The sequence below is a fragment of the Cottoperca gobio genome, chromosome 5 (genome assembly GCF_900634415.1).
Source record: "Cottoperca gobio chromosome 5, fCotGob3.1, whole genome shotgun sequence".
NCBI lineage: Eukaryota > Metazoa > Chordata > Actinopteri > Perciformes > Bovichtidae > Cottoperca > Cottoperca gobio.
In genome coordinates, this window is record NC_041359.1 from 4,147,613 (window position 1) to 4,173,803 (window position 26,191).

At 41.5% G+C, this 26,191-nt stretch overlaps 2 protein-coding genes across 4 annotated transcripts in view; one reads left to right on the top strand and one right to left on the bottom strand.

The window, feature by feature from the left end:
* The window catches only part of LOC115008256 (solute carrier family 41 member 1-like), a 19,488-nt gene extending 17,037 nt beyond the window's left edge, over positions 1 to 2,451 (top strand). For both annotated transcript variants that reach the window (XM_029431736.1, XM_029431735.1), the window contains exons 8-11: positions 1,386 to 1,406; positions 1,623 to 1,757; positions 1,929 to 2,077; positions 2,198 to 2,451. In XM_029431736.1, the coding sequence (XP_029287596.1) occupies positions 1,386 to 1,406; positions 1,623 to 1,757; positions 1,929 to 2,077; positions 2,198 to 2,377 (485 nt within the window). In that variant the 3' untranslated portion in view covers positions 2,378 to 2,451. The remainder of the gene's footprint in view (positions 1 to 1,385; positions 1,407 to 1,622; positions 1,758 to 1,928; positions 2,078 to 2,197) is intronic.
* A 6,252-nt stretch (positions 2,452 to 8,703) lies between these two features.
* LOC115008258 (carbohydrate sulfotransferase 11-like) lies at positions 8,704 to 25,361 on the bottom strand. Of its 2 annotated transcripts, XM_029431738.1 has the most exons (4): positions 25,167 to 25,361; positions 24,973 to 25,075; positions 14,821 to 14,900; positions 8,704 to 10,485 (listed from the first exon to the last, which is right to left on the bottom strand). In XM_029431738.1, exons 2-4 carry the CDS (start codon positions 25,064 to 25,066, stop codon positions 9,640 to 9,642), a joined length of 1,020 nt encoding a protein of 339 aa, XP_029287598.1. In that variant the 5' UTR covers positions 25,067 to 25,075; positions 25,167 to 25,361; the 3' UTR covers positions 8,704 to 9,639. The 2 variants fall into 2 exon arrangements, with proteins under 2 accessions (XP_029287598.1, XP_029287597.1); XM_029431737.1 differs by having other exon boundaries at positions 24,973 to 25,361.
* Positions 25,362 to 26,191: the final 830 nt, after the last annotated feature.

Genomic DNA, 26,191 nt, shown 5'->3' on the forward strand with positions numbered 1-26,191 from the left:
ATTGCACGTTCTTCAGTGCTCAGTTGACAGGATCCTAATTTCAGAGGCCTTGGTTGATGAAACTAAGATGATAACTTTGCCTAAAATAAATATTATTGTGGATGTAATCCCCTTAATTGAAGCGGAAACAATTTGTGAAATTTCCTTCACATGCTTTAAGCAAAAAAATGAGCCCTGACATTCCTGAAGGAGCGAGCAGAGCTGGGACTTGGGGTTGTGGTGTTTCAACAGTGCTAATCTTTTGAAGAATGACATTCAAGCTTCATAATTAGCTTTTATTATCAACAATGTCAACAAGCTAATCCCAATATTATTATTTAAAAAGGCCTCACAGTTGAGCTATTAATAAATCATGAGGTGGTAAAGTGCTGCTGAAGTCGAGCAGTCAAAGGACTCTCAGAGAGGCCTGGAGGGCCACACAGAGGGTTGCTGCCCACAAAGCAGCATACTAAGTAGAGAGGCATTACAATGGTCTTTACATGAACCACAAGCCTGATCAGAATGCCAACTGTGCATTCACTGGCTCCCGTTAGCGTAGCATCTCTACCAGCCTCAGTGCTACCAAAGACCAAATCCTGCATGTATTGCCAACCCCAGTACAGGAAGTGCATTTGCATTCCAATTCAGCGCTCTTCCCTCTTGCCCTGTGGACCAAAAACCAGTGGCGGAAGAAGTATTCAGATCCTTTACTTAAGTAAAAGTAAAACTCCACAGTGTAAAAATACTCTAACAAGTAAAAGTCCAGCATTACTGCAGCAAATTGTACTTAAATGATCACATAGTGTTATATTATTATAGTATGTTCTAATATGTTGTTCTTATCACTAACGAATACATGTTGCATTTGCGTGTTGTAGTTTGTCAATGTGGCGCCAATCTTACATACATATATACTACTGGGTAGATTATAGTATCGCATCAATATAAGAGTATCATATGTTTTTTATGTACAATGTTTATCAGCTATCAGATAAATGTAGTGCAGTAAAAAGTACAATATTTCCCTCTTAAATATTCTGGTGTAGAAGTACAAAGTAGCAGAAAAAGGGAATAACAAAGCAAAGTACAAGTACTTCAAATTTGTACTTCAGTACAAGACTTACTAATAAGTTACATTCCACCACTGGCAGAAACACTCTAAATGATCCATGTGCTTCAAAGCGCTGCAAGCCAAGAGGTTTTGTTCTGCTCTTATTAATGAAACGAGCCTGAGGGGAGAGCAGTGTTACAAAGAATATGGCACAACATCCATGCTGCCTTTTCCAAGCCTTTAGGGATAACAAAAGAAAAGAAAGAAGAAGTTATCTGGGACTTAGGGATAACCGCTGAATAGATTTCATGCATGACAGCATGACTGTTTGGACAGTGAATCATTTCTCCCTGAGTGTTTACTCCGATAGTGTACAGTGACCGCTCGGCCTCTCTTGTGGCTGTAAGATGACACATCGGCAAATATTAAAACATATTGTAAAAGCAAAATGTTATTTCGTTTTTTGTCTCGGACAACAAAACGTCTCCACTTTCAACGCGGCCATGTTCAGTCCAATGTTGGATTTTTTATTGTTGTATTCCTATATTTTGTATGTTATTGATCAGTGTTACACTTGTCCATGTCCATGCAGGTGTGGGGGGAAATCTGGTGGCCATCCAGGCCAGCAGGATGTCCACCTACCTGCACTACTGGAGTGTTCCTGGAGCACTTCCGCCTGTAATGAGTGAGAACTGTCCCGGACCCTGTGCTACCCTTTGCTCCTCAGGTTAGACAGAGACAACACACTGTTTAAAGGTGCAAAGTACAGGCGCAGTGTAGCCCTTTACCACACACGATGAATCAAGCAATAATCACCAAGTTAAACACAAGTTATTTGAAAATAAACTGGACACACTAGTACACACAGCTTGTTACTTCTGTTTCTATGTTTATCTAGATGTGAACTCCAAATCGGCCAGAGTCCTGGTCCTTCTGGTAGTCCCGGGTCACCTCCTCTTCCTGTACACCATCCACCTCCTGCAGGGAGGCCATACTGCCCTGACGCCCAGCTTCATCATCTACTACCTGTGTGCAGCTCTGCTTCAGGTCAGATAATGGTCGGATAAAGGTTTTTTTTTCTCGTACCGCCAGGAAAAACTCAGGCGAGAGTGTGTTTTACACCAGATACTCTCATTTGAAACATATCCATCCACTGTCATTATCCAGGTGGTGATTTTGCTTTACGTGGCCAGTCTGATGGTGCGCTGGCTGTGGCGTAGGGGACTGGATCCAGACAACTTTTCCATCCCCTACCTCACAGCTCTGGGGGACCTGTTGGGGACTGGTTTCTTGGCTCTGAGCTTCAGACTGATTCAGATGGTCAGTTCTCCTGGGACTGGACTTTGACACACCCAGAGTGCACCGTTCTCTATATGCAAGTGGCTGAAACACACTTGCAAAGCTCATTGGATTTAAGAAGGAAGGTGGAGATTAAAGAACACAGGAGGGACATATGCTGTTAAATTAGTGCTTCAATACTAAGCATCCATTTTTGCAAATTGTTATGCAAAGAGTAAGATTAGATTTATTTATAACCATGTGCACAGGTACAGAACGGTACAGGTACTTTGGAATTATTGTGTGTATCTCTGTCAACTTTGTAAAAAAAAAGGCAAAGAAAGGAAAACTAGGTAAAGCTTGACTCGGGAGAGCTCCGTGACATCGCACACAGTGCAGAGTCCATCCATCCATCCATCGTCTACCGCTTATCCGGGATCGGGTCGCGGGGGCAGCAGCTCCAGTAAGGAACCCCAATCTTCCCTTCTCCGGGCCACATCCTCCAGCTCCGACTGGGGGATCCTGAGGCGTTCCCAGGCCAGTGAGGAGATATAATCTCTCCACCGAGTCCTGGGTCTTCCCCGGGGTCTCCTCCCAGCTGGACGTGCCTGGAACACCTCCCTAGGGAGGCGCCCAGGTGGCATCCTTACTAGATGCCCGAACCACCTCAACTGGCTCCTTTCAACGTAAAGGAGCAGCGGCTCTACTCCGAGTCTCTCACGGATGGCTGAGCTTCTCACCCTATCTCTAAGGGAGACGCCAGCCACCCGTCTGAGAAAACCCATTTCGGCCGCTTGTACCCGTGATCTCGTTCTTTCGGTCATGACCCAGCCTTCATGACCATAGGTGAGGGTAGGAACGAAGATCGACCGGTAGATTGAGAGCTTTGCCTTCTGGCTCAGCTCTCTTTTCGTCACAACGGTGCGGTAAAGTGACTGTAATACCGCCCCCGCTGCTCCGATTCTCCGGCCAATCTCTCGCTCCATTGTCCCCTCACTCGCGAACAAGACCCCGAGGTACTTGAACTCCTTCACTTGGGGTAATGGCTCATTCCCTACCCGGAGTAGGCAATCCACCGGTTTCCTGCTGAGAGCCATGGCCTCAGATTTGGAGGTGCTGATCCTCATCCCAACCGCTTCACACTCGGCTGCGAACCGATCCAGTGACTGTTGAAGGTCACAGACCGATGATGCCATAAGGACCACATCATCTGCAAAGAGCAGCGATGAGATCCTCAGGTCACCGAACTGCAACCCCTCTCCTCCACGACTACGCCTCGATATCCTATCCATGAAAATCACGAACAGGATTGGTGATAAAGCGCAGCCCTGGCGGAGGCCAACATTCAAGGGAAACGAGTCCGACTTACTGCCGAGTATCCGGACACAACTCTCGCTTTGGGCGTACAGGGATTGGATGGCCCTCAAAAGTGACCCCCTCACCCCATACTCCCGCAGCACCTCCCACAGTATCACCCGGGGGACCCGGTCATACGCCTTCTCCAGATCCACAAAACACATGTAGACCGGATGGGCGTACTCCCAGGCCCCCTCCAGGATCCTTGCGAGAGTGAAGAGTTGGTCCGTTGTTCCACGACCAGGACGGAATCCGCATTGTTCCTCTTCAATCAGAGGTTCGACTACCGGCCGAACCCTCCTTTCCAGTACCTTGGAGTAGACTTTACCAGGGAGGCTGAGAAGTGTGATACCCCTGTAGTTGGCACACACTCTCTGGTCCCCCTTTTTAAATAGGGGAACCACCACCCCGGTCTGCCAACCCCTAGGCACTGTCCCAGACTTCCACGCAATGTTGACGAGGCGTGTCAACCAAGACAGCCCCTCAACACCCAAAGCCTTCAGCATTTCTGGACGGATCTCATCAACCCCTGCGGCTTTGCCACTGTGGAGTTGTTTGACTACCTCAGTGACTTCCATCAGGGAAATTGACGATGATCCCCCATCAGCTTCCAGCTCTGCCTCAACCATAGAGGGCGTGTTAGTCGGATTCAGGAGTTCCTCAAAGTGCTCCTTCCACCGGCCAATAACCTTCTCAGTTGAAGTCAGCAGGGTCCCACCCTTGCTGTACACAGCTTGGATGGTTCCTCGCTTCCCCCTCCTGAGGTGCCGGATGGTTTTCCAGAAGCACCTTGGTGCCGACCGAAAGTCCTTCTCCATAGCTTCTCCGAACTTCTCCCACACCCGCTGCTTTGCCTCTGACACGGCAGAAGCTGCCGCCCTTCTAGTCCTTCGATACCCTGCAACTGTTTCCGGAGTCCTCCCGGATAACATAACCCGGAAGGACTCCTTCTTCAGTCGGACGGCTTCCCTGACCACCGGGGTCCACCACGGTGTTCGAGGGTTACCGCCCCTTGAGGCACCTAAGGACCTTGAGACCACAGCTCATCACCGCAGCTTCAGCAATAGAGGTTTTGAACATCGCCCACTCAGGTTCAATGCCCCCAACCTCCACAGGGATGGCAGAAAAGCTCCGCCGGAGGTGTGAGTTAAAGATCCCCAGGACAGGGGCTTCCTCCAGACGTTCCCAGTTCACCCGCACTACCCGTTTGGGTTCACCAGGTCTGTCCAGAGTCTTCCCCCACCCCTTGATCCAACTCACCACCAGATGGTGATCAGTCGACAGCTCCGCCCCTCTCTTCACCCGAGTGTCCAAAACATGCGGCCTCAGATCAGATGATACGATTACGAAATCGATCATTGACCTTTGGCCTAGGGTGCTCTGGTACCACGTGCACTTATGAGCATCCTTATGTTCGAACATGGTGTTTGTTATGGCCATTCCATGGCTAGCACAGAAGTCCAACAACAAACGACCATTCGGGTTTAGATCAGGGAGGCCCTTCCTCCCAATCACGCCTCCAGGTGTCTCCATCATTTCCCACGTGTGCGTTGAAGTCTCCCAGCAAGACTACGGAGTCCCCTACTGGAGCCCCCTGCAGGGCTCCATTCAGGGTCTCCAAGAAGGCCGAATACTCAGAACTGCGGTTTGGGGCATAGGCACAAACAACAGTCAGAGTTTTCCCCCCCACAACCCGAAGGCGTAGGGAGGCGACCCTCTCGTCCACCGGGATAAACTCCAACGTAGCGGCGCTCAGCCGGGGGCTAGTGAGTATCCCCACCCCGGCCCGACGCCTCACACCTTGGGCAACTCCGGAGAAGAATAGAGTCCAACCCCTATCCAGGAGTACGGTTCCAGAGCCAAGACTGTGCGTGGAGGTAAGCCCCACCAGATCCAACTGGTAGCGCTCCACCTCCCGCACTAGTTCCGGCTCCTTCCCCCACAGAGAGGTGACGTTCCACGTCCCCAGAGCCAGCCTCTGCTGCCCGGGTCTGGTCCGTCGAGGTCCCTGACCATCACTGCCACCCATGTGACAGCGCACCCAACCCCAGCGGTTTTTCCCATGAGTGGTGGGCCCACAGGATGGATGGATGGGAGGCACCACGTAGCTTCTTCGGGCTGTGCCCAACCGGGCTCCGTGGCAAACCCGGCCACCAGGCGCTCGCTGTCGGGCCCTCCCTCTGGGCCTGGCTCCAGACGGGGGCCCTGGGCTTCCTCCGGGCAGGGTCTCTCCTTTCCTTTCCCTTTCTTTCATGAAGTCGTTTTTGAACCATTCTTAGTCTGGCCCCTCACCTGAGACCAATTTGCCTTGGGAGCCCCTACCAGGGGCACTAGGCTCCAGACAACACAGCTCTCAGGTTCATAGGGACACACAAACCTCTCCACCACGATAAGGTGATGGTTCCCAGAGAGGGGTGTGCAGAGTGTGCGATTTATTCATTTAATGTGAACAAACAAAGATCTATTCTGTGCTCAATAAATGCATGTGTGTGTTTGCTATTATCCTCTCAGCTTGACTCATTTGCTCTCTAATTCCCTGCTCCGACATGCTCTCTGTGTCTCTCTTGCTCTCTCAACATCTCTGCTCAAGTGTGCCTCGCAGTAAGCAAAACCAATTTGCTGCGCCGCAATCTCGTATAAAAACAACGTATACAAACGACTAGTTAATTTCTGGTTTGCTGTTTAGTATTCAATTCGATTCCTAGTAGGGTTATCTGTCAGTAGGGAAGTAGGGAAACACTGGGGACATGGTAAGTAGGGACAGTTTTGTTTTGTAAGGGTGGTGATGGTGTCTAGTAGTACGCCTTCCAAACAAACGCTAGAAGGTTGTGAGTTCAATACCAGGCTGTCACCAGTGTACCCCTGAGCAAGGTACTTAACCCTGAGTTGCTCGAGGGGGACTGTCCCTGTACTTAGTTCAATGTAAGTCACTCTGGATAAGAGTGTCTGCTAAATGACCTGTAATGTTACATAGCTGAATTCACAAACATTTATAAAATCCCACTAGTGAGTCTCTAACCATCTTGGTAGCTAGCGGAAAGATAGTTGGCAGATAAGCAGTAGCTAACTAAGCTAGCTGTCTAACTTGGTATTTACTCAGCCAAGGCAAATCATAGTTTATTTAATAAAATGTGTCCCTTAAATGTAATTACTGAGCAACACAAGTGCTTGAAAAAGTGAAGAAAAGTGTAAAACGCTGTATTATTTTTATAGCTAGCTGACTGGCTAATTACTGCTAACCACGATGAGATGTAGCACACTGCCCAACAAAGTCACATTCGATTGTTTTAATTTAAAGGCACAGTTAAAAACATTTTCTTAAAGAAACTCCATGATTATAATGTCTGGACTGGACAGGTGGAATTTTCAAGTTATTATCTTATTAATCTGGCAGAGCAGAGAATCACAGAGGAACAACTGGTGGAGGTTATTATTGTGCTTACAGACAATATCAAATCTAATGATTGTGTGAAAATAATTTCTCCACAAAATATAATGTATGTGTCTCATCATGCTCAGGATTGAGGCACAAATCTAACAGTGTAGATAATTGGCTGCAAAAACAAAAGAGGCTCAAAACAGACAGAATACTTTTGTACTTTGATCTCCATGTTTGCCAACTCACTGTTCAATAGTTGCTCTCTGTTCCCTGGAAATGCACTGGTCTCATTACCAGCGAGGCTCTATAGAAACAACACCCATCAAAAATGGATACAAGTGGGAACCAATGCATTGTTAACTATGGACACATCTGTACGCCTATTGTCAGCTCTTAATGTTAGATTGCAAATTATTGTATTAAAGCTTTGGTTTGGATGTTTAGAAGTTCGGTTGTATGAGTTACTTAACAATAGTCCCCCAGTTTGGTGAAACAGACAGGAGCACAGGCACAGAAGCTAAGCAATGTACTGTGGACAGGGGCAGCAGGGGGAAAAGGATGTTAGCTACCTAAAAAAATCTACATCAGTTTAAATTTATGCCATATTTAGAATATTTCCACCGCTTTACCTTATCTTCAGACAGCCCATTCCAACAGGGAACTGAAGCTGTTATCTCTGCTCTCTTCAAAGTCAGCAGACTCCTTTTTGACAAAATCAGTCATTTTTCCACAGGAGCTGCTGGTCTACCGCTGCCTCGATCGTTTAGTTTGTGAGTGGTAATGTGTAACTTTGGTGTTGTAAAGGCTTAGTTCGGATTCACCAGTCACACATTAACACAAATAAACTAAACGATCGAGGCAGCGGTAGACCAGCAGCTCCCGTATTTTGTATTGCATAGATAACAGCTTCAGTTCCCCGTCAGGGCCGACTCAGAGCAAGCTAAAGTGGTGAAAATATTCAAAATGTTGCGTAAACTGATATTGAATTTTTAGGCCGCTGAAGTGTTTTGCCGATGCCCCCATGCACAGCAGTATGTTGCTGAGCTTCTGTAAATGGACTGCATCTTTATGGCACTTTTCTAGTCTTAGCGACCCCTCAAAGTGCTTTACAACACAAGCCAGCATTCATCCATTCATACACTGATGGCAGGGGCTACCATACAAGGTGCCATCTGCTCATCGGGAGCAATAAACATTCACACACACTCACACACCAATGGAACATCATCGGGAGCAATTTAGAGTTCAGTGTCTTATCTCTACAGTCTGTTTCTCTAAACTGGGGGCGTGCTGACCGCCGTCTACTGTAGGAAATACACTGACTATATAAGTGCCTCATACGACACTCAAAATATCCAAACTATCCCTTTAAGGCAATAATTATATATAACTGAGTGTATATGTATATTGACACAAATCAGATGCTGCAGTGTTTGTTATGTTGGAGTGTATCTTGTATTTGTAGCCTAGGTTTGTGCCTTTTAAACCGTGATAAGCTTTCATTCATGTGTGGTCTCTGAGTTTGGTGTTGTCAACTTTCTACTGGTATTTTATGTTTTGTGCAGCACAGTGCCACTGAATATAGTCTGTTGTATTGAACTATATTTCTTTGTGCTATTTTTGTGAACAAATTATTTAGTATGCACCTCTCTGTAAGGGGCACTTTCAATTGTTTGATATGCACTTTTAGAAAAATGCTCGTCTTTACTGACCTGGAAATAGCATCCAAAGATGGTAATGACATAAAGACAGTGACATAAAGCTTGACTGGACTTTGCTCTCACATTTGTAAAAAAGATCTGGACAACATCTTTGCAGCCATGATTTGTCATTGAAATAAAGACTCATAAGTTGTGATTGCTGTATTGTGAAGGATATCTGTATAGCAGTTTGTCAAGTATCAGGGTTGCTCCCTTAAAAACTTCTTACAAATAATATTCAATCCAATATTCAAACCATTACAACAAACAAATAAACAATTCTTGCTGAAATGCATTTATTTGAAAATTGAGAGAAAAACTATATATCTATTTTGGTTTGTCTGACTTAGTGGAGTCAGCAATAACACAATAAATAAAGACAATAACATTGTTACAGAAAATGTTTTTCCTACAGCACAAAGTCACATTTACAGAAGTTGTCATTGGCTGCTGGGGTCAAACTAAATCCCACGATCAGAGGCACGTACGTTTGGAGACATTCACTGAATAAGATATTCATCTTTATTAAGATCAACATTTGTCGTGCAAATTACACTTTTGAAACAGCAGATAGCAACCGAAATTAAGTTAAACCGAAAGTTGAACGGTATTTCACACTTTCAAAGGCAGTGACCGACTTCCTCTGGATCACTGTTTACAATACAATATGATTTGCCTTCTTTAGGCAACAAATGTCATCTTGTAGTTAAAAGTCCTCTCCTACTTGTATCCTCTATGAAACTCTGCAGTCTGTAAAAATGAATTTACTTTGGAGCTCAGGATTTATCTTCCAACAGTATTTGCAGAGTCCGTAATAAGAGAGAAACATCTCTTTCATCTTTTACAAGACTCCAGGCTCCACATGTTCAAGTCTGTGGATGAGTGATGTCCCAGCCTCATCTGAAATTGAGGTAGGCTGGTATTGAGTAGTTGAAGAGCAGGAAGTCCATGCGATACAGGTTGTACAGCTTCTTCTGGTAGAAGGGGCTGATGTTGTGGAAGAACTGCGCCGCCATGTCTCCTGTAGTCCTGGTGCTCTTGGAAGAGGCGGGGAAGCTGACCTGGTCGTCCACCCCGGCCAGCTGTAGCACGTAGCGGGAGTCCTGCTCCAGCGTCTCGTATTTACCCACCACGTCGTAGTGGATGAGGCAGGGGTGGCACAGCGAGTGCACCCGCTCCCAGTGCTCGTTGAAGGGCTCTTCTCGCTGGGTTGCCGGGTCCACGAGATAATAAACAAACTCCTCGAATGAGACGTCGTTGCCTCTCTCTAGAGCTTCCGGCTGAGGGTCCGGCCGGTGCCGCCGCACTATCTTTGTGCCGTATCGTTTATGAAAAGCAGTATTGTAGTTCCGCGTGAATTTGTTGCGGTACGCAGATACCAGCCGCTCGAAGGGCTCACGTACAAAAACGAACTTCAGGTAGGAGCGCAGGCGCTGGTTAATCTGCGAGGTGGAGTACTCCGACAGAGTGCGCAAGTTTCCTGCAACGTGGGCCTCGTTGGCGGGGATCGCCAGCGGGTCTCGGAGGGACCCTGCGACGCCCGTCAGAACCATGAGCACCCGCTTCCAGTTGGTGCAGGCCACTTTGGGCACGTAGCAGTACAGCAGGCCGTGCTGGTCGTCCACGATGACGTGCTTCAGGTCCTCGGGGATGAGGACTCTGCGTTTGCGGGTGTAGGAGCGGCACGCTTCTTCTAACACCTCCCGTCTGCCCTGATGGATCGCCTGCACTGCTGACTCAACCTACAGAGGGAAGGAAAATAAAACAAATAAGTAAAAAGGAAAATTCCCCTCGATACAATCTGGGTCTTATTTTCATAGTTTTGGTCATTATAAATCAGCTGGCTGTTTTATCAAATGATTTGAAATTCTATCAACGGATCACTGGACTGGTTTTGCATATAACATAAATTGCACTTGTAGCCTGAGTAAGGAGTTACCTGCTTTTCTAGCACTTCTCAGGGTTATATGCAATCTCTTGTTACAGAAATGTTCACAGCTGCACTTATCAATATTATTATATCACCAAAGAATCAAATCATTTTGCAATCCGATCAGCTCTACATCTTAGCATCTTTCAGCTCATTGTTTTGGTTTTGCAGCCCGAAACCTTTCTGTTTTGGTTCATTCTCACAGCTCTCATCAACGTTGTCTTTGGCTGCAGAAGCTGTAATGAATCTGTCCTGTTGCTTCCTGTCGACCAGATGTGTAGGCTGCTGTTTGCTAACATAACCAATAAGATTAAAAACAATAACATGGTCAGTGTTGTATTTCAGCGTGTTGCTAAAGAAAAAATCAATGAATGAAGCTTTAAATTCTGAATGGGATAGTGTTGAGAGTTTTACTAAGTATATATTTTTAAAATAAAAAGATGATTTATTTAAAAATATTTTGGGTATTTGAAATATTTTAATCAAAAGATATATATAATCTTCAATGGTCCATAGAGCTAGTCTGCAGGCCAGGATCCTCCATTTCCAACACTATATCAGAAAAATGCAACATGCATGAGCAAAGGAACACAAAAGCCTTCCCATACTGTTTGTAAATTCACAAATCCATCTCACATTAATCCAATTCGCTGCCCGTTTCCATCCTGACAGCTTAGCAGTTTTACTCCCGTTGGGGAAGCCATTGTGGAAAGGAAGTAAGAAAATATCCCAAGCAATTAAAAGTAAATGATGTCTGCTGGAGCTGGTTTGTTTTCTGGCATGCACACCTTCCTTCTCACAGGGAACTGGAAACAGTTGAGACGGAGCCTTACAGCACGGTGCTCCATGGAGTTACAGAGAGATAGCTATATATATATATAGCTATATATATATATATATAGCTATATATATATAGCTATATATATATATAGCTATATAGCTATATATAGCTATATATATATATATATATATATATATATATATATATATAGCTATATATATATATATATATATATATATATATATATATATATAGCTATATATATATATATATATATATATATAGCTATATATATATATAGCTATATATATAGCTAATATATATATATATATAGCTATACATATATATATATATATATATATATATATATATATATAGCTATATATATATATATAGCTATGTATATATATATATATATAGCTATATATATATATAGCTATATATATAGCTATATATATAGCTATATATATATATATATATATATATAGCTATATATATATATATATATATACATAGCTATATATATATATATAGCTATATATATATATATATATATATATATGTATGTATAGCTATATATATATATATATATATATATATTAGCTATATATATATATATATATATATAGCTATATATATATATATATATATACATAGCTATATATATATATATAGCTATATATATATATATATATATATATATGTATGTATAGCTATATATATATATATATATATATATATATATAGCTATACATATATATATATATATATATATATATATATATATATATGTATAGCTATATATATATATATATATATATGTATATATAATATATATATGTATAGCTATATATATAGCTATATATATATATATACATATAGCTATATATATGTATAGCTATATATATATATATATATATATATATATATATATATATATATATATATATATATATATATATATATATATGTATAGCTATATATATATATATCTATATATATATGTATAGCTATATATATATATATATTATATCACAGAGCCAGATGCAGTGACTCTATTGTTGTTATCAAAGTGAGAAATGCAGATGTACCAAGTGAATGCATGACACATTCAGGGTGGAGGAATTCATGGCAGCGATGGAAATGAAGGCTGAATGTGTAATTATGAGCAAACATGTCTCAAACTATTCACAGATCTTTTCCCTTGAGCTTTCAGTGCTATTTAAGCACATCTGCTGCCATGAAGTTCCACCAGCACTCAGACATGAAGTACTACTAATGTTAAATCTTCTTCTTCTTCATCTAACAGTAGATAAGAAGCTACACACTCATCCAAAACACATTTCTGCTTTGTTTTTTCATAATATGTCCACTTTAAAGTCTTGTCAAACACAGAGTTGCAGTAGAAGTAGAAGTCACCATGAAATAAAAACATTTTCTCATTACTTTCACTTCCTGTCACACTGTATCTTTAATGGTCACCTTGTGCTGTATGCAGAGAGTACATTAGATCAATAAAGCACACTTCCTTCAAACATCTCTCTCTCCAATTAAATCTGTTTTTCTCTCACCCTCATAGCCCGACAGTTTACTATTGAGAAATCTTTCACCACATTATACCCCACCACAACATCCCAACATTGTATACCATAGGACAGTATCAAATCAGAACTTCCTTAGCCCTTCAGTGATACTGAAGCTTACTGCAATAACTATTATGTCAACAGTCTTTTATGGACATTTGATTACTGTTGTTTGTTGTGTGGGCCTTGAACAGCAGTGTGTACCAAGACAGCCCTTCCCAGCAAATCAAGATTAAAGGCACTGTATGCTACACTGTAATGTACAATAGTGAGGTCACACGGTAATCCATTTCTTATGTGCCAACAGCAGACAAACAACTGTTGTGTCAACTGTTTTTAAATGATACTGAAACATGTCACAACTATCTAGATATCACAAAGATCAGGGATGTCCCTTCATTTCTCAGAGCAGGAGATACTTTGCTTAAGGTTTAACAGAGATGGCTGTTGAAAAACAGCTGCTGCAAAACAGATTTAATTTGAATGATTTAAGATGTTGAGAGCTGAAAGTCATGCATGTAATCTTCCTACATATCTCTGCTAACTCCATACATCTGTAGGAGGGTCCCGGGGTCCTACCCTGGGATTTATGTTTCTATAAACAAGCTCTGTTTTGATGCTTTTTTGTCTTAATCATTGAACAATTGAAATGTGTACCTTAATAACTGTCGTTTATGCTCCAGATTAATTATGTGTGAATTGTGGTGTTGAAATATTAGCAGTTGTTATTAATCATTATTAGTATTAAGGAGAAACAGAATACTTCACAGCTGCTATCATTAAACATTTAGTGAAATGTGTTTATGCTAACAGTGGTTTATTAGTATATTTAAAGGGTTTTCTTTCTCACACACACAAGTTTCTGATCATGCAGTGTAGTGCGTGCACTGTTCACCTGCTGCTGCTCTATCTTCTCTAACTCTCCATCATCTGTCTGTCTGTCTGTCTGTCCACTGACTTTGAGAATGTGTGTTTTTACCTTTAGTAAAAAAAATATTTAAAAAAGTTACAACATAGGCTAACTTCTTATCCTTCTATCTCTTTCAAAAGGTATTTTTTTGTAATTTCTCTTCTACTCTTCCGGCTATAACTTGAGTCACTTAGCACTGAACACCAGACCCCCACGAGCAAGTTTAGAGACCTGTCTGTCATGTTAAGGAGACTATCTCACATTCACACACGTTATGTTTTTTGTCAAACTTTACATAGGCTTACATTTAAACATTTAAACCAATATCGGTACAAAGTTTCACATCAATCCATGGATGAGATATTTTAGACCGAAGTAGACACCAGAAGCTACATTAGAGCCACATTATTGTTAGCTTTCAAATTCAAAATACTGAAAACATTCATAGTTATGCTATCATGACATTGTAAGAATGGGTTTTTTAGCCTCCTGCTGCGTGCGCATAATGGATTGTCTTTCCGTGTTTAACTTTCACAATAAAAGCCCTTGATGTATCCACTGTTTACCGGAGGTAACTCAAATCCGCTCAATAATATAGCTTACAGTAGCTCATGCTATACGATAATTTACTTCAGACAGACTGCCAGACGCAGATCCTGGTAGTCGATCCTCTGCCTGAGCAAATCTATTGAACCTTTCATTGAAAAAGTGATGCAACTGTGGCAAATTTGCATTGCTGACAGTATGAAAAGTTTTAATGCAAAATATTTGCATATTTAAGTATTTTTCATTTTGGTGTTGTTTATTAGTCATGCCCTCGGTGTGTAAAAGGCATTTGGCTTAATTAGGAGTTACACTGCAGACTGTAGTTACCTGGTCACCATCATAAAGCATCTGTAGAGGACTCCTTCTCGACTTCTGCCCACTGCTTCTTTCACCGAGCGGCTCCGAGCCTGAGGAAACAGAACACGTCATGAAATGTGACTGAAAGAGCTTCCAAAGCAAATATGTGTCAAGTTAAAGCAACAATCAGACGGAACGTAATGAAATGTCCCATAATAGTGCAAACAATAGCACTTACTATATATTCAACTTAACAAAGAATACAAAACAGGTTAAAGAATTGAAGAGGAGTTAGAAGAAAAATAAATAAAATAAAAAAGACAAATGAGCAAAAACTGACTCAATTGACAATCACACAAAAGAAAAGCAGAAAGAGAAGCCAAAGGACTGACATAAGGTCTGGGTATGTAGAGAAGCATAGCTGGATGAGCTCTCACCCCAGCATCAGATTACACAGTTTACAGTTTCACTACCTGAACCCATAGTACAAGTTCAACTGGGCAAACATAGTGTGGCACAATGTGGCACTGTTCTGCGCGTATAGGGTTCTACTGGGATGAAGTATATTTGAAGTCCGACCCCGAAAGTTAGCATCGCACTTGTTCCCTCGACAAGCAGCAAATATGATTTTTTTTTTGGATTTTGGATTATTACAGAAAATAAGTTCTGTGACAAACAAACGTTTATTATACTTTTACATTTTGTTTAGCAAGATAATCTTCACAAATGAAGCATAAATGCAATCGGCAGAAGTTCAAAGCTAACGTTGGGCTACAAACAAACGACACTACGGTCGCATTACTTCACGTCACCACCACTAAGCTATAGGCGACTTGTGTTTGATGTGATGATGTTTAGTCGTCTCATTTAGCGACTTGTTAACAACCGCCTTTTTTTTTAAGTACATTTTTGGGGCTTTTTATGCCTTTAATGATAGAGAGAGAAGTGTAGATTGTGAAAGGGGGAGAGAGAGAAGGGCAATGACATACGACAAATGGCCATGGGTCGGACTTGAACCACGGGCCTTTGTACATGGATTGACTGTGCTACCGGGTGAGCTACCGAGGCGCAACACACCTGCCTTTTTTAAGAGATGTTAAAGCTTCTAAATTCAAAGTTGGTTATTTACTGAAGTATTTTTTTATCTCGTAGAACAAAACATTTGAATCTCTTTAGCTTGCGTCAACCACAGACCTTATTTCAACCAAAAAAAACATTGACTTCAGACTCTTGAACAGGCAAAAATGGCTGGCATGATGTCCACTTTTCCACTTCAGTATTTGGTTCTGCATTAAAATCCTGACCTTGAGACAAAATTCATAGAAAGTAAAAACACAGAAGTTCCTGAGCATGCCTTGCCAATGGAGTAAATATCTGCAAAGTCGGAAGCTGCAAGTCGGGAATCAGCAAAGCAACTGAATGCTGAGCAAGAAGTATGTTTCAACTGCTCATTTCACAGATACTATTCTGCAGTGTCATCATTCAATATAAAAGTCCCATTAACGGCAACATGTTTTTTATTGCTTTCAAAGAGCCTTATTAAATAATCCATATCCTCTATTCACTTCATGCAGTCATTAAGCACCAGAATTGCTTAGACAGAAACAACATTTGTCATCTGTATGAAACTGAATTCATGAGTACGTGGGACTTAATGGTAATAAGTGGCATTCATTCAAGAGCCCAATCATCAAGAGAATGATGCACTGACACACAATACAGAAATGCTCAGCTGAGTGGCCGTGTGTGTGTGTGTGTGTGTGTGTGTGTGTGTGTGTGTGTCTCTCTTTCCACATTGTGGTGTGAGCGGACCAGTCATGTGTGCCAAGCAGCTTATAAACTGTAAACCCACTGACACACATTCATGGTGAAGACAGCCTCTGAGACATGTACAGTACTGAATGTGTCGTTATGACCAAACTATGGAGGAATAAATGAGTACATATGATGGATGCAAAGTAGATCTTGTGGGTGAAATGCCATATTGATTTATCGGTGTCACCCAAATTTTAAGTACGTTTTGGTGACGTAGCGACTATACTAACAAGGCTAGTGGGTGCTGCTGTAGCTGACAAGCTAACTGCTAACATGCTACCCAGCTGGGTAATGGTGGTCAGTCATAATAGCTCTTGAGGCTGGTGGTTCTGGTGGTTCTTCTGGTTCTGGTGGTTATTCTTCTTCTGGTTCTGGTTCTGGTTCTGGTTCTTCTTCTTCTTCTGGGCTTTTTTTTTAAAGTTTTTGAAAAGGGAAAATATAACTCTCCAAGCTAGCGAGCTTGCTAGCAGTCAGTTAGCTTAGCTCGGTCACTAATACTATTGTTCACAATTTATTGAAAATAAGTATTTCTACCATTGACACGTGTCTCATAACTGTCTGCAAACCATTGCTCTATTGAGGAGCAATTTATACTCCAACAGAGGAGATTAATTAACAGTGAAAACTGACACACAACTAATAAGCTACGATAGATTCCTCTATTTTGGACTCTCTGTTCCCTTAAAAGTTATCTGGATGGATGTATCGATTCAATGATAAACACTCCAATTGAATCGATGCAAAGTTAAAACATAAATACATATCACCATCTTTAAGATACGACTTTATTTAGAAATTCCCATTGACCGTCTGTGTCACCATTTCCGTCCAAGTGCACCTCATAAAAATTCACAAAACAGGGCTAGCGGCTCGGTAGATAAGGGAAACAAACCAAGAAAAAGTCAATGAGGATATTTACTCCCCTCTCTGGAATAAATCCGCAGTGTGGAAGTATTTTCGATTTCGGATAAATGATGGGTCAACAGACAAAGCACTAGCCATATGCAAACAATAGAATTACAATATGTAATTCTCAGGAAACACGACGTACCAGAACAAATTAAAAAAAAAATCTGCAAAAACTGGACTACAACTCTAAAAGAGTGATGAGTATCACAGCTGCCATTTCATATTTAATTTGCAAAGACATGAGACTTTAAAGTGTTGTTTTTATTCTTTATATTGAAAATAATAAGATTGTTTTTCATTTAGATATCTGGAAGAGACCTGTAGTATTTGAGTTGCTATAAATAAATGTAATTGATTGTGTTAAATGGGCACATGATATAGATATCGATCGCAGGCCTCTAAACTGAAACGAATGGAAATCAATATTGTGTTGTTGCTCAAAGAATCAATATAATATCATATCGTGATGAAATTTGTTATTTACACCCCTACTGTCAAGATAGCTTGCTATTGTCAAAAAGCGTAAATTTGAGGGTTCACCAAAGTTGAACTCAATGCAAGTTGAATTGTGCACACATTAACATCACCCCCACAAAACAATCCACTATTCCCTGTGATTCAATTCATTGCAATGGCCATTTCACTGTTTGTAATGCTGGTGTGTCCAGGCCTTAATATTAAACATTTAAAGTGAAAATAAGATGCCAAATTATGCCTTATTACTGTAAACAGAGTCAGAGATGCTGCTGCCAAAGGAAGGCTTTGTCTTCTGCCTTGAGCTACTAAAGTGAGGGGAGCATTCTGCAACAGTACACTGATTTATTGACCTGTTTTCTGAACACATTACCACTTCCTTATGGAAACTACCAGTGATTCAGTAACACATTTCCAACATGACAACTCCCAAAGCCATCTTTCCTAACGCTCTTAAATGAAAACCCAGTCAGCTAAGTCTGAAATTATTTTGGAACTGAAAAATACCTGGCAGCCTGCGAGTGCAACAAGCTGAGATGGCACAGCGACTGGGCTGAAAGAGTGCATTGTATGTCATCACTCCCCTGCTAGTGTGGCGTTACTCAGAAAGGGAGGGCATTTATAATTCACATTTTTTGTTATGAAGTATTTTACAAAGAGTCAGCTGGATATCAAGTGAAGCAGAGAATGCTAATGAAGAAGTGTCTCCTAAAGTGAAAAAATGCTACAAAGATTTACGTTCTAAAGCTATGGACTCGAGCCATGTGCTATTCTAACCAAACACTGTCTCAGCTGTTAGCTCAAATTCCTCCACTGAGGAGATTCACCAACCCCACCTAAGACCTTTTCAAATGAAGGAGTAGTGCTGTTGGTTTAACCCTGTCTAGACCCAAATCCACAGCAGCATTCCTCCTGGTTCGCACAGAACCGAAGGCTTCGGAAATGCAAAATATAGAAAGGCCGATGTGTGTTCCTCCTGTCCAGGCCACAAACGGAGCTCTGTGTTTAGGTTCCACTGGGAGAACTGGGGCCCCCTCCCCCCTCCTTGGCCTCTCCTTCCAAAGAGCAGCTTTACTGAGAGACACTGTACAAGGGTAAGCCTGATCCTTTTAGGCCACAAATGTGTGCGTAAAGGGTGTTAGTGCAGAGGCACGTGGGTGGCGTAGTGTGTGTTTATTAAAATAATAAAGAATGTTAGCAGATGTGATTTATGAGTCTTTCTGATCCCGCCCAGAGACGAAGGATATCTTGGTTGGCTAATTTTGGTATCCAGTTACATGTTCCAGCACACCTGTATTTAAATAGTTGCAATTGCAAAGATCTTCCTGCAAACTAACAAGGAGGTGTTAACAAAAACCATAAACAGCTGTTGGAAAAGCAGATGTCACAAGTGGTCTCCTCTGCTCTTTCTGGACCCTCTCCAATGTTTAAATCATTAACTGGAGCGTTGACTGCCTGCCACACACTGCTCTATACTCCGCTGAGTAACTATCATGTGCCATGAACACCTATTTTTGTTTACTGATAACCAGGATTTTGCATAATCTAAATAAAAAGGAGACTAATAAGAAGTACATTGGTGCTTTAAGCTAGATGCTAATGTCAACATGCTAATATGCTCACAATGATGATGTCAACATCTTAACCATATCTATTTATGCTACATTCACACACTGTCAGCAGAATGGGAAGAACAGGAAACTCCTGTTATTATTATGTTTTCTTGTGCAGCATAAATGAACTGGATGAGCTGCAGTTCACAACACAGTGTTGCACAACGACAATAAATGATCCTGGAATCATTGGGAGTCTGGCATTATACCAAGATGATTACCCCAGACTAATCTTTTAAACAGATATCTACAGATGTCTGCAACATCTGTAGGCAATGTGACAAGACTTTGGTATCAGAAGCGTTCTGTAGTTCTAGTTTTTTGGGAGATATTGTGGCTGATATCTCCAACTCCGAAATTACAACAAGGAGGTTGACATAAAATGTGGTTTCTGGAAAAGCCACAGCTGCCGTTGTAGTAAACTGTGAAAAGACAAAGTATGGCTGAGGCTGATGGGAAGTATTTGGTCTAAAACCAAGGTATTGGACCACTTAGAAATGGCAAACTGTGTGCTAATGAATCAAGCAAATATTTGACTGGATAATTGAATACTTTGACCTAATGGTGGCGCTAGAAGGAGTCAGAGGATCAGCAAAGTCATTAGGATTCATCCACGACTGTCTGTGTCAAATGTCATGGCAATCCATCCGATATGAGCAATATCAACAGTGAAAGGACAAATCTGCAAATCACTTGAGGAGTTTGGCTTTGAAAGCAGATGGTCTCCATGAAAATAAACAAAGAACTCCAGGGTACTTGCTGAATCATCAGCCCCTGCAGTTCTGTGTCATTAATATGCAGCTGGCTGGAGGGGGACAGGTTGGAACAGCAGGCCACACGGACCTGTCATAAGATAAACCCGGATGGCTGAGGCTCCGACAGCAGTCAGGAGACGGAACTGATCGCAACTGGCAACTGCAGGGAATGAAGATTAAGTTGCACTGTTCCTTTATGGATGTTTCGTTCTGTTATTAATTAGACAATTGTCAAATCCACAAATCCTCATGGGAATTGAGGGACGGAGATTGATGGCATGTCCGCTTTTTTCCAAAGAAGGCCTGGAGCAAATTTGGTTTGTGTGCTGCAGGTGTTCCAATGAAGCTGGAGTGCTGAACAGTACATTTTTAAGACTCTTTTAGGGCCTCAAGTCAAGCCCAGAAAAGAAAGGTATGAGGTGGGTGTACCTCTCCAGCACAGGGATAATGACACTAGCCCCAATGATCTTCTGCTTGTCTAGCAAGAACGTGCAACCTGATAGACATCAACTCACATCTGTATATGTCAATGTTACTGAAGGCATGTAAATCAGTGTTCCTGGGTTTTATTCCAAAAAGAGGTGTACATAAGAATATCCTGACAATGCCATAAAACATAGCACATTCCAGAGCATGCTGTCCTAAACAGCCTTCTTCCTCCTCAGTTACTGTGTCTGTGTAAACCTCATAGTGAAACCACAGCTGCCCTTGTAGTAAAGACACCCCACGTTGGACGAAATGCTCATCTTAATAACTCATGTCTTCTGGAACAGAGTCAAACATTCTTGTAACTTTCATGGAGTGTGCCAGAGAAAACCCTAGCTTCTCGTAGTAACTCTGTAAATATGTATATTTAAAAGTTTAATTATGTCAGACCAACAGGCAGATTCTGCACTTTTTGAGAACAGATGTAGTGTGTTTGAAATGGACAGTTTTTGCAGTGTAGGAGGCATCTCATGTTCTGTAAAAGTAATATTTCCATCCTCTGTGTCCATGACAGTGCACGGCATTTACAGCAAACCCACTCTACGTAATTATCCTAAATTTAGATTAGCGCTGTGAATCCTGTGTGCAAAAAGAGTACAATTCGAAAACATACATTTTGACCATGTGTAACTGACCTTTCAGTGCATTCCATTGTTGTATGGCTGCTCTCTTGCAGCTTTATATAGTTTTTGAACAGAACAATACGACCTTTACCCCAGATGGAGCAAAAGAGGGGAGGTGAAGGTGTTCTAAATGTAAATAGGGCAGACTTGCTGCATATCTGAAACCAATTTAAAGTGATTTAAAGCTGACAGGCAGCTTTAATGCTTGAAACATGAGATGCATGACCTGTACAAGCTACTCAACCGCCTCTTAAATGCTAAATAATCACCCTCAGATGTTTCACCATTCACTTGTACAGCGCTGATATACCTGCTTTGTCTATACATGTGTTAACCCATTATGGCTACCACACGTCTTCGGAGCATTACTTCAAGTTTTAAAGAGAAACAAACAGAGGTTATTGCCTCTGCCACTTTTGATCTTAGCATTAACGATAACTTCATCTGTCGTCATGTTTTATTATGGTTGCTTTGTGCAAAATGAGAGGTTCCCAAGGGATACATTCTGCCAGGGATGATTTGGCCCACATTTGTCCCGAGGTGGATGTACTTTTTAATCCTTCAGTTACATATAAAGTACATATTAATGTATATGAACAATCCTGTTCACAGTGCAGCCACTTACAGTATCTTGTTGTATGTCTTGGTAAAAAGCAAGTCAATATCCCAGCATTTAACATGAGAATGTGTTCCATTGACCAACTGCTAATCATCTCGACAGTGCTGAGATTTGAAGGAACTGAGAACCAGGGTGATTTTCCTTACGCTAAATAAGTCTTGCCCGTGTCCTTTCTCTCCTCCTGTGACTGTTCCCCCTCTGCCATCATAGAAGATCTTCCAATCCCTTAAATGCACCCCGAGGAGCGAGGAGAGAGGAGGCTTCTGGAGGAGCTGAGAGCAAGGAAACACCGGTGGATCCTTTGCCGAAGTCTTTTCGCCAACGTGATATATAAAAGCGGCGTGACACACAGAGACCTAATTCTTTCAAAAACGTTCTCTGCCAGAATATAAATTGCTCAACAGAAGATGTGGCACAGTTTGGGCAGCGCACACAAGTCGAACTGTAAATGATTAGATACCAAGTTTCCAGCACTGCTTACTTTGTCAAGACATGCAAATAAATGCACTCCCACTTTTTGGTGGGAATGTTCCGGTGTGTCACGGACCATTTTACAACAAACACTTTGACTTGTAGCAATAAGAGCACATGTGTGACTAATAATGTTAACGACGGCTCTGTTGAAGTGTATATTTAAAGGAACACTGTTAGGATTTAGCGGCATCTGGTGGTGAAATGGCAGATCCCCGCCCCTCACCCCTCCCTTTCCAAGCGTGTCGGAGAACTGAAGTGTAAAAATATGAAAGGTGCTCTCTGGAGCCGGTGTTTGGTTTGTCAGTTCTGAGCTACTGTACTACTCCGTGGAAGAGGACCAGCTCACTATGTAGATATGAAGTACTCATTAGAAGGTAACGAAAGCACACGCATTCTTATTTTAAGGTACATTAATGAAAATATAGTTGACAAAAAAAATTAAGAAAAGGCATTGATTGCCAAGGCATAGCCATGTTAAACCTAAAAACTCACATGCGTTTCGGCATCAAGTCTTTCTCAGGGAGCTTGTTAGCTAGTTAGCTAGTTAGCTAGTTAGTTAGTTAGATAGATAGATAGATAGATAGATAGATAGATAGATAGATACTTTATTAATCCCAAGGTTTTTTTTCTAAATCCTACACACTGGTCCTTTAAGTGGTGTCCCATTAACACCAGTGAGTCAACATGCACATTAGGGCTGTCAAACAGACACTCCTGAATGCATGCTATTACATGTAACAATGTCTGCTGTGAAAAGGGCCTTTTCTTGTTAGCCGCAATGAACAGTCATGACAACAGCAGGCCAAGGTGTGATATTTACAGGCGGTATACAAAAGAGTTCAATATAAGAACGTTAATTTGTGATGTAAATCTTTGAATTTTTCTTCATCAAAATCAAAGAGAAATGATTTGCTATTCTAAAGGACTATTTAAAACAGAGGAGGCACATCGAACCAGCGACTGTACATGAAACATCACCACATAAAAACTCCTGGAATGCGTCGCACCAGACAGACTGATGAACAGTGTTCAAACATCTAAGGCATCTAAGGTTTTTTACTCAACTTGAATGTTTGCAATAGCCCCAAAAATGTTCTTTAGTGGTGTTCAGTGGCGAATCCTTTCAGGAGTAGGATAGGATGGACTCGGTCTCAAAAAGAGGCTGGTCTTTCATAGATTCCTTATAACTCTGTATGCCCCATGTCTCACATCACACGTATCCAGAACTGACTGACCTCTCTCTTAAAAACCTAAACACTCCTCACAGTATGGGCTGTATAAGCTTTCTTTGGCCCATGATATAGCTTGGCATGTCTGAATGAGGCCATTGTATGTGGCAGTGAGGGACCTGGAAGAGGTGGAAACAGATCCCAGCGAGGGCCAACTACGCTACCAGCCAGCTGCAACCTCTCCCAGCCCTTCTCCATGTAGCAGAGGAAACACTCCACTCATCAGTAATGAAATTGTTCCCACACCAAGATCTGTGGCTCTCTGGGAAATCCTGACACAGAACGGGAATGTAGAAGGACGTAACATAATGTTAGGGAGGAAGGACATACTGTACTAAGAACCACAGACAGAAATCCTCTGATGATGATGTTCTCCATTCATTTGCATCAGATTATTACTCTGCCTTACAGTGCTGGCAGATTCCATTAGTATGACATGTTGGCATAACATGAGTGAACCCTACACAGAATGGGACCAGCTGGCCTGCTGCACAGTGTCAAGATTCAAGAGTCAATAATTTATTACCATTTCAATGAAACATTGATTGGAATTTGTCTTGGTTTGTGCTCGAGGTAGACCAAATAATACAACTAATACACATCAACAATACCATATAACGACGCATAGACATATCAAAAATACTCGAGCAAACATCATAAACATATAAAAAATACTCTTACAGAGTAAATTAAACTACTGAGATCACACCAATATGTTTTTTTTTTTTTAACCATGCAAACCATATATTTATTATGTTATAAATGTGTTTTAAATTAATGCAATCTATGTATTAAACTATATATTTACTGTTGAAGAAAAAAAAACAATACCTAAGGGGACTTTCGTTATTATTTCCTATGAATTTTAACATACATTTCCACAATTATAGTTGCGTGGAATATGTCTATTGTTCTCAGATGTATGTTTCTCCATCCTGTAGATGTAGAAGTAGATGTTAGCAGTACATTCTAACCATGTCTTGCTGTATTTAGCTGTGAATAGATGGGGAAACTTCGACCTGAAGACTTGAACTTATTGGCAGAGGGGTGGTAATACACTGATGGAATCAACTTTAAGGTTTGACATTAAAAAAATGCTCTTCTTTTCTTCACTACCACTGAGGTATTACATTTCAGAAGAAGAAGATACAATGGTAACGCTGATAAAGAAGAGTTTCTGCTCACCTGGCTTCAGGCTGCTGTTAAAGTAGAGGATGACCATAATGAAACATCCCAGACACAAGGCGAAACCCATCCGAGTGACTTTGGGTTTCCTCATCCTGAGTCCCTGCCAGGGTTCATGCGAAAAAGAAGCGTTTTTAGTTCTGACGGCGGTGTCTACTTTATCACCGATAAGAGCATCGATCCGGCTCGCTGACCTTTGCTGCTCCTTATCTTCCTGTACATCCTTGGATGTCCAGTGTGGAAGTCGCAGCAGGGAAGAAGATAACGGCAGAAACAAACGCGCCAGCCTGCAGACTTCGCCGGTGCGCCGTGTCTTACAGTTACAGTAACGTTAGCCGGCCGCGCCGGTTCAGAGGAACTGGAACAGGCAGCATTACTGTCAGTGTTTGTGTAAGGGTGGGGGGGGGGGGGGGGGTTGACTTGTTAACCCCGTTCTCCCCAAACACAAGCAGCGCCTCAACAAATCGCAGTCGAGCACGAGCCTACGCCTTTTAAAATGAAGTTCCGGTTGAACCTTTCAAGGTAAAACTCTTGTCCAGGGTTCTCAGGTGACAGAAAGCTCCGGTCAGTCCAAACGAATAAGAAGGAATTATCATTTTAAATAAATGTATTATCTGCCAACAGAACGTACACACCTTGCATATGAGCATCAATAACAAAGAAGCAGTCGTTGGCAATGAAAGTCTTAAGCCTCAGGCTCCCACCAACAATGCTAAATACATTTGTAATGAAAAAGAAAAGAAAAGTCAAGCAAGTAAAAACTAAATGTAAGTTAAATTAAGGGATAAAATACAACATGACATATAAAATAAAGTAATAGAAATTAGACATTAGATATATATACACCCAAAAGATCCACATTTGTTCGAAGATGCACCACTAAATTGCATTCAGTATAGACTAGGCCTTTGAAATAGGTCCTGCTTTATTACTTAATCTTGAGGCCCTGCCTTGTAGAAGGGCCCTGTGTGTTTTAATGTGTTCATAATAGATACATAATGCATAGAGTGATACTAATTAGAAACAATACTACTCATGAAGAGCGCATAAACCCACTGTCATAATAAACTATTAACTTATACATGTCTTACTATATTAATAAATGAAAGGCTCTGACATTCAGAAACTTGGTAGTCCTTAAAACAGTACTGATTATGTATAAAGTAAGAAACTAATTACTACCTGAAATTGGGATCTAAAAGTTTAAAATTAAAGAAAA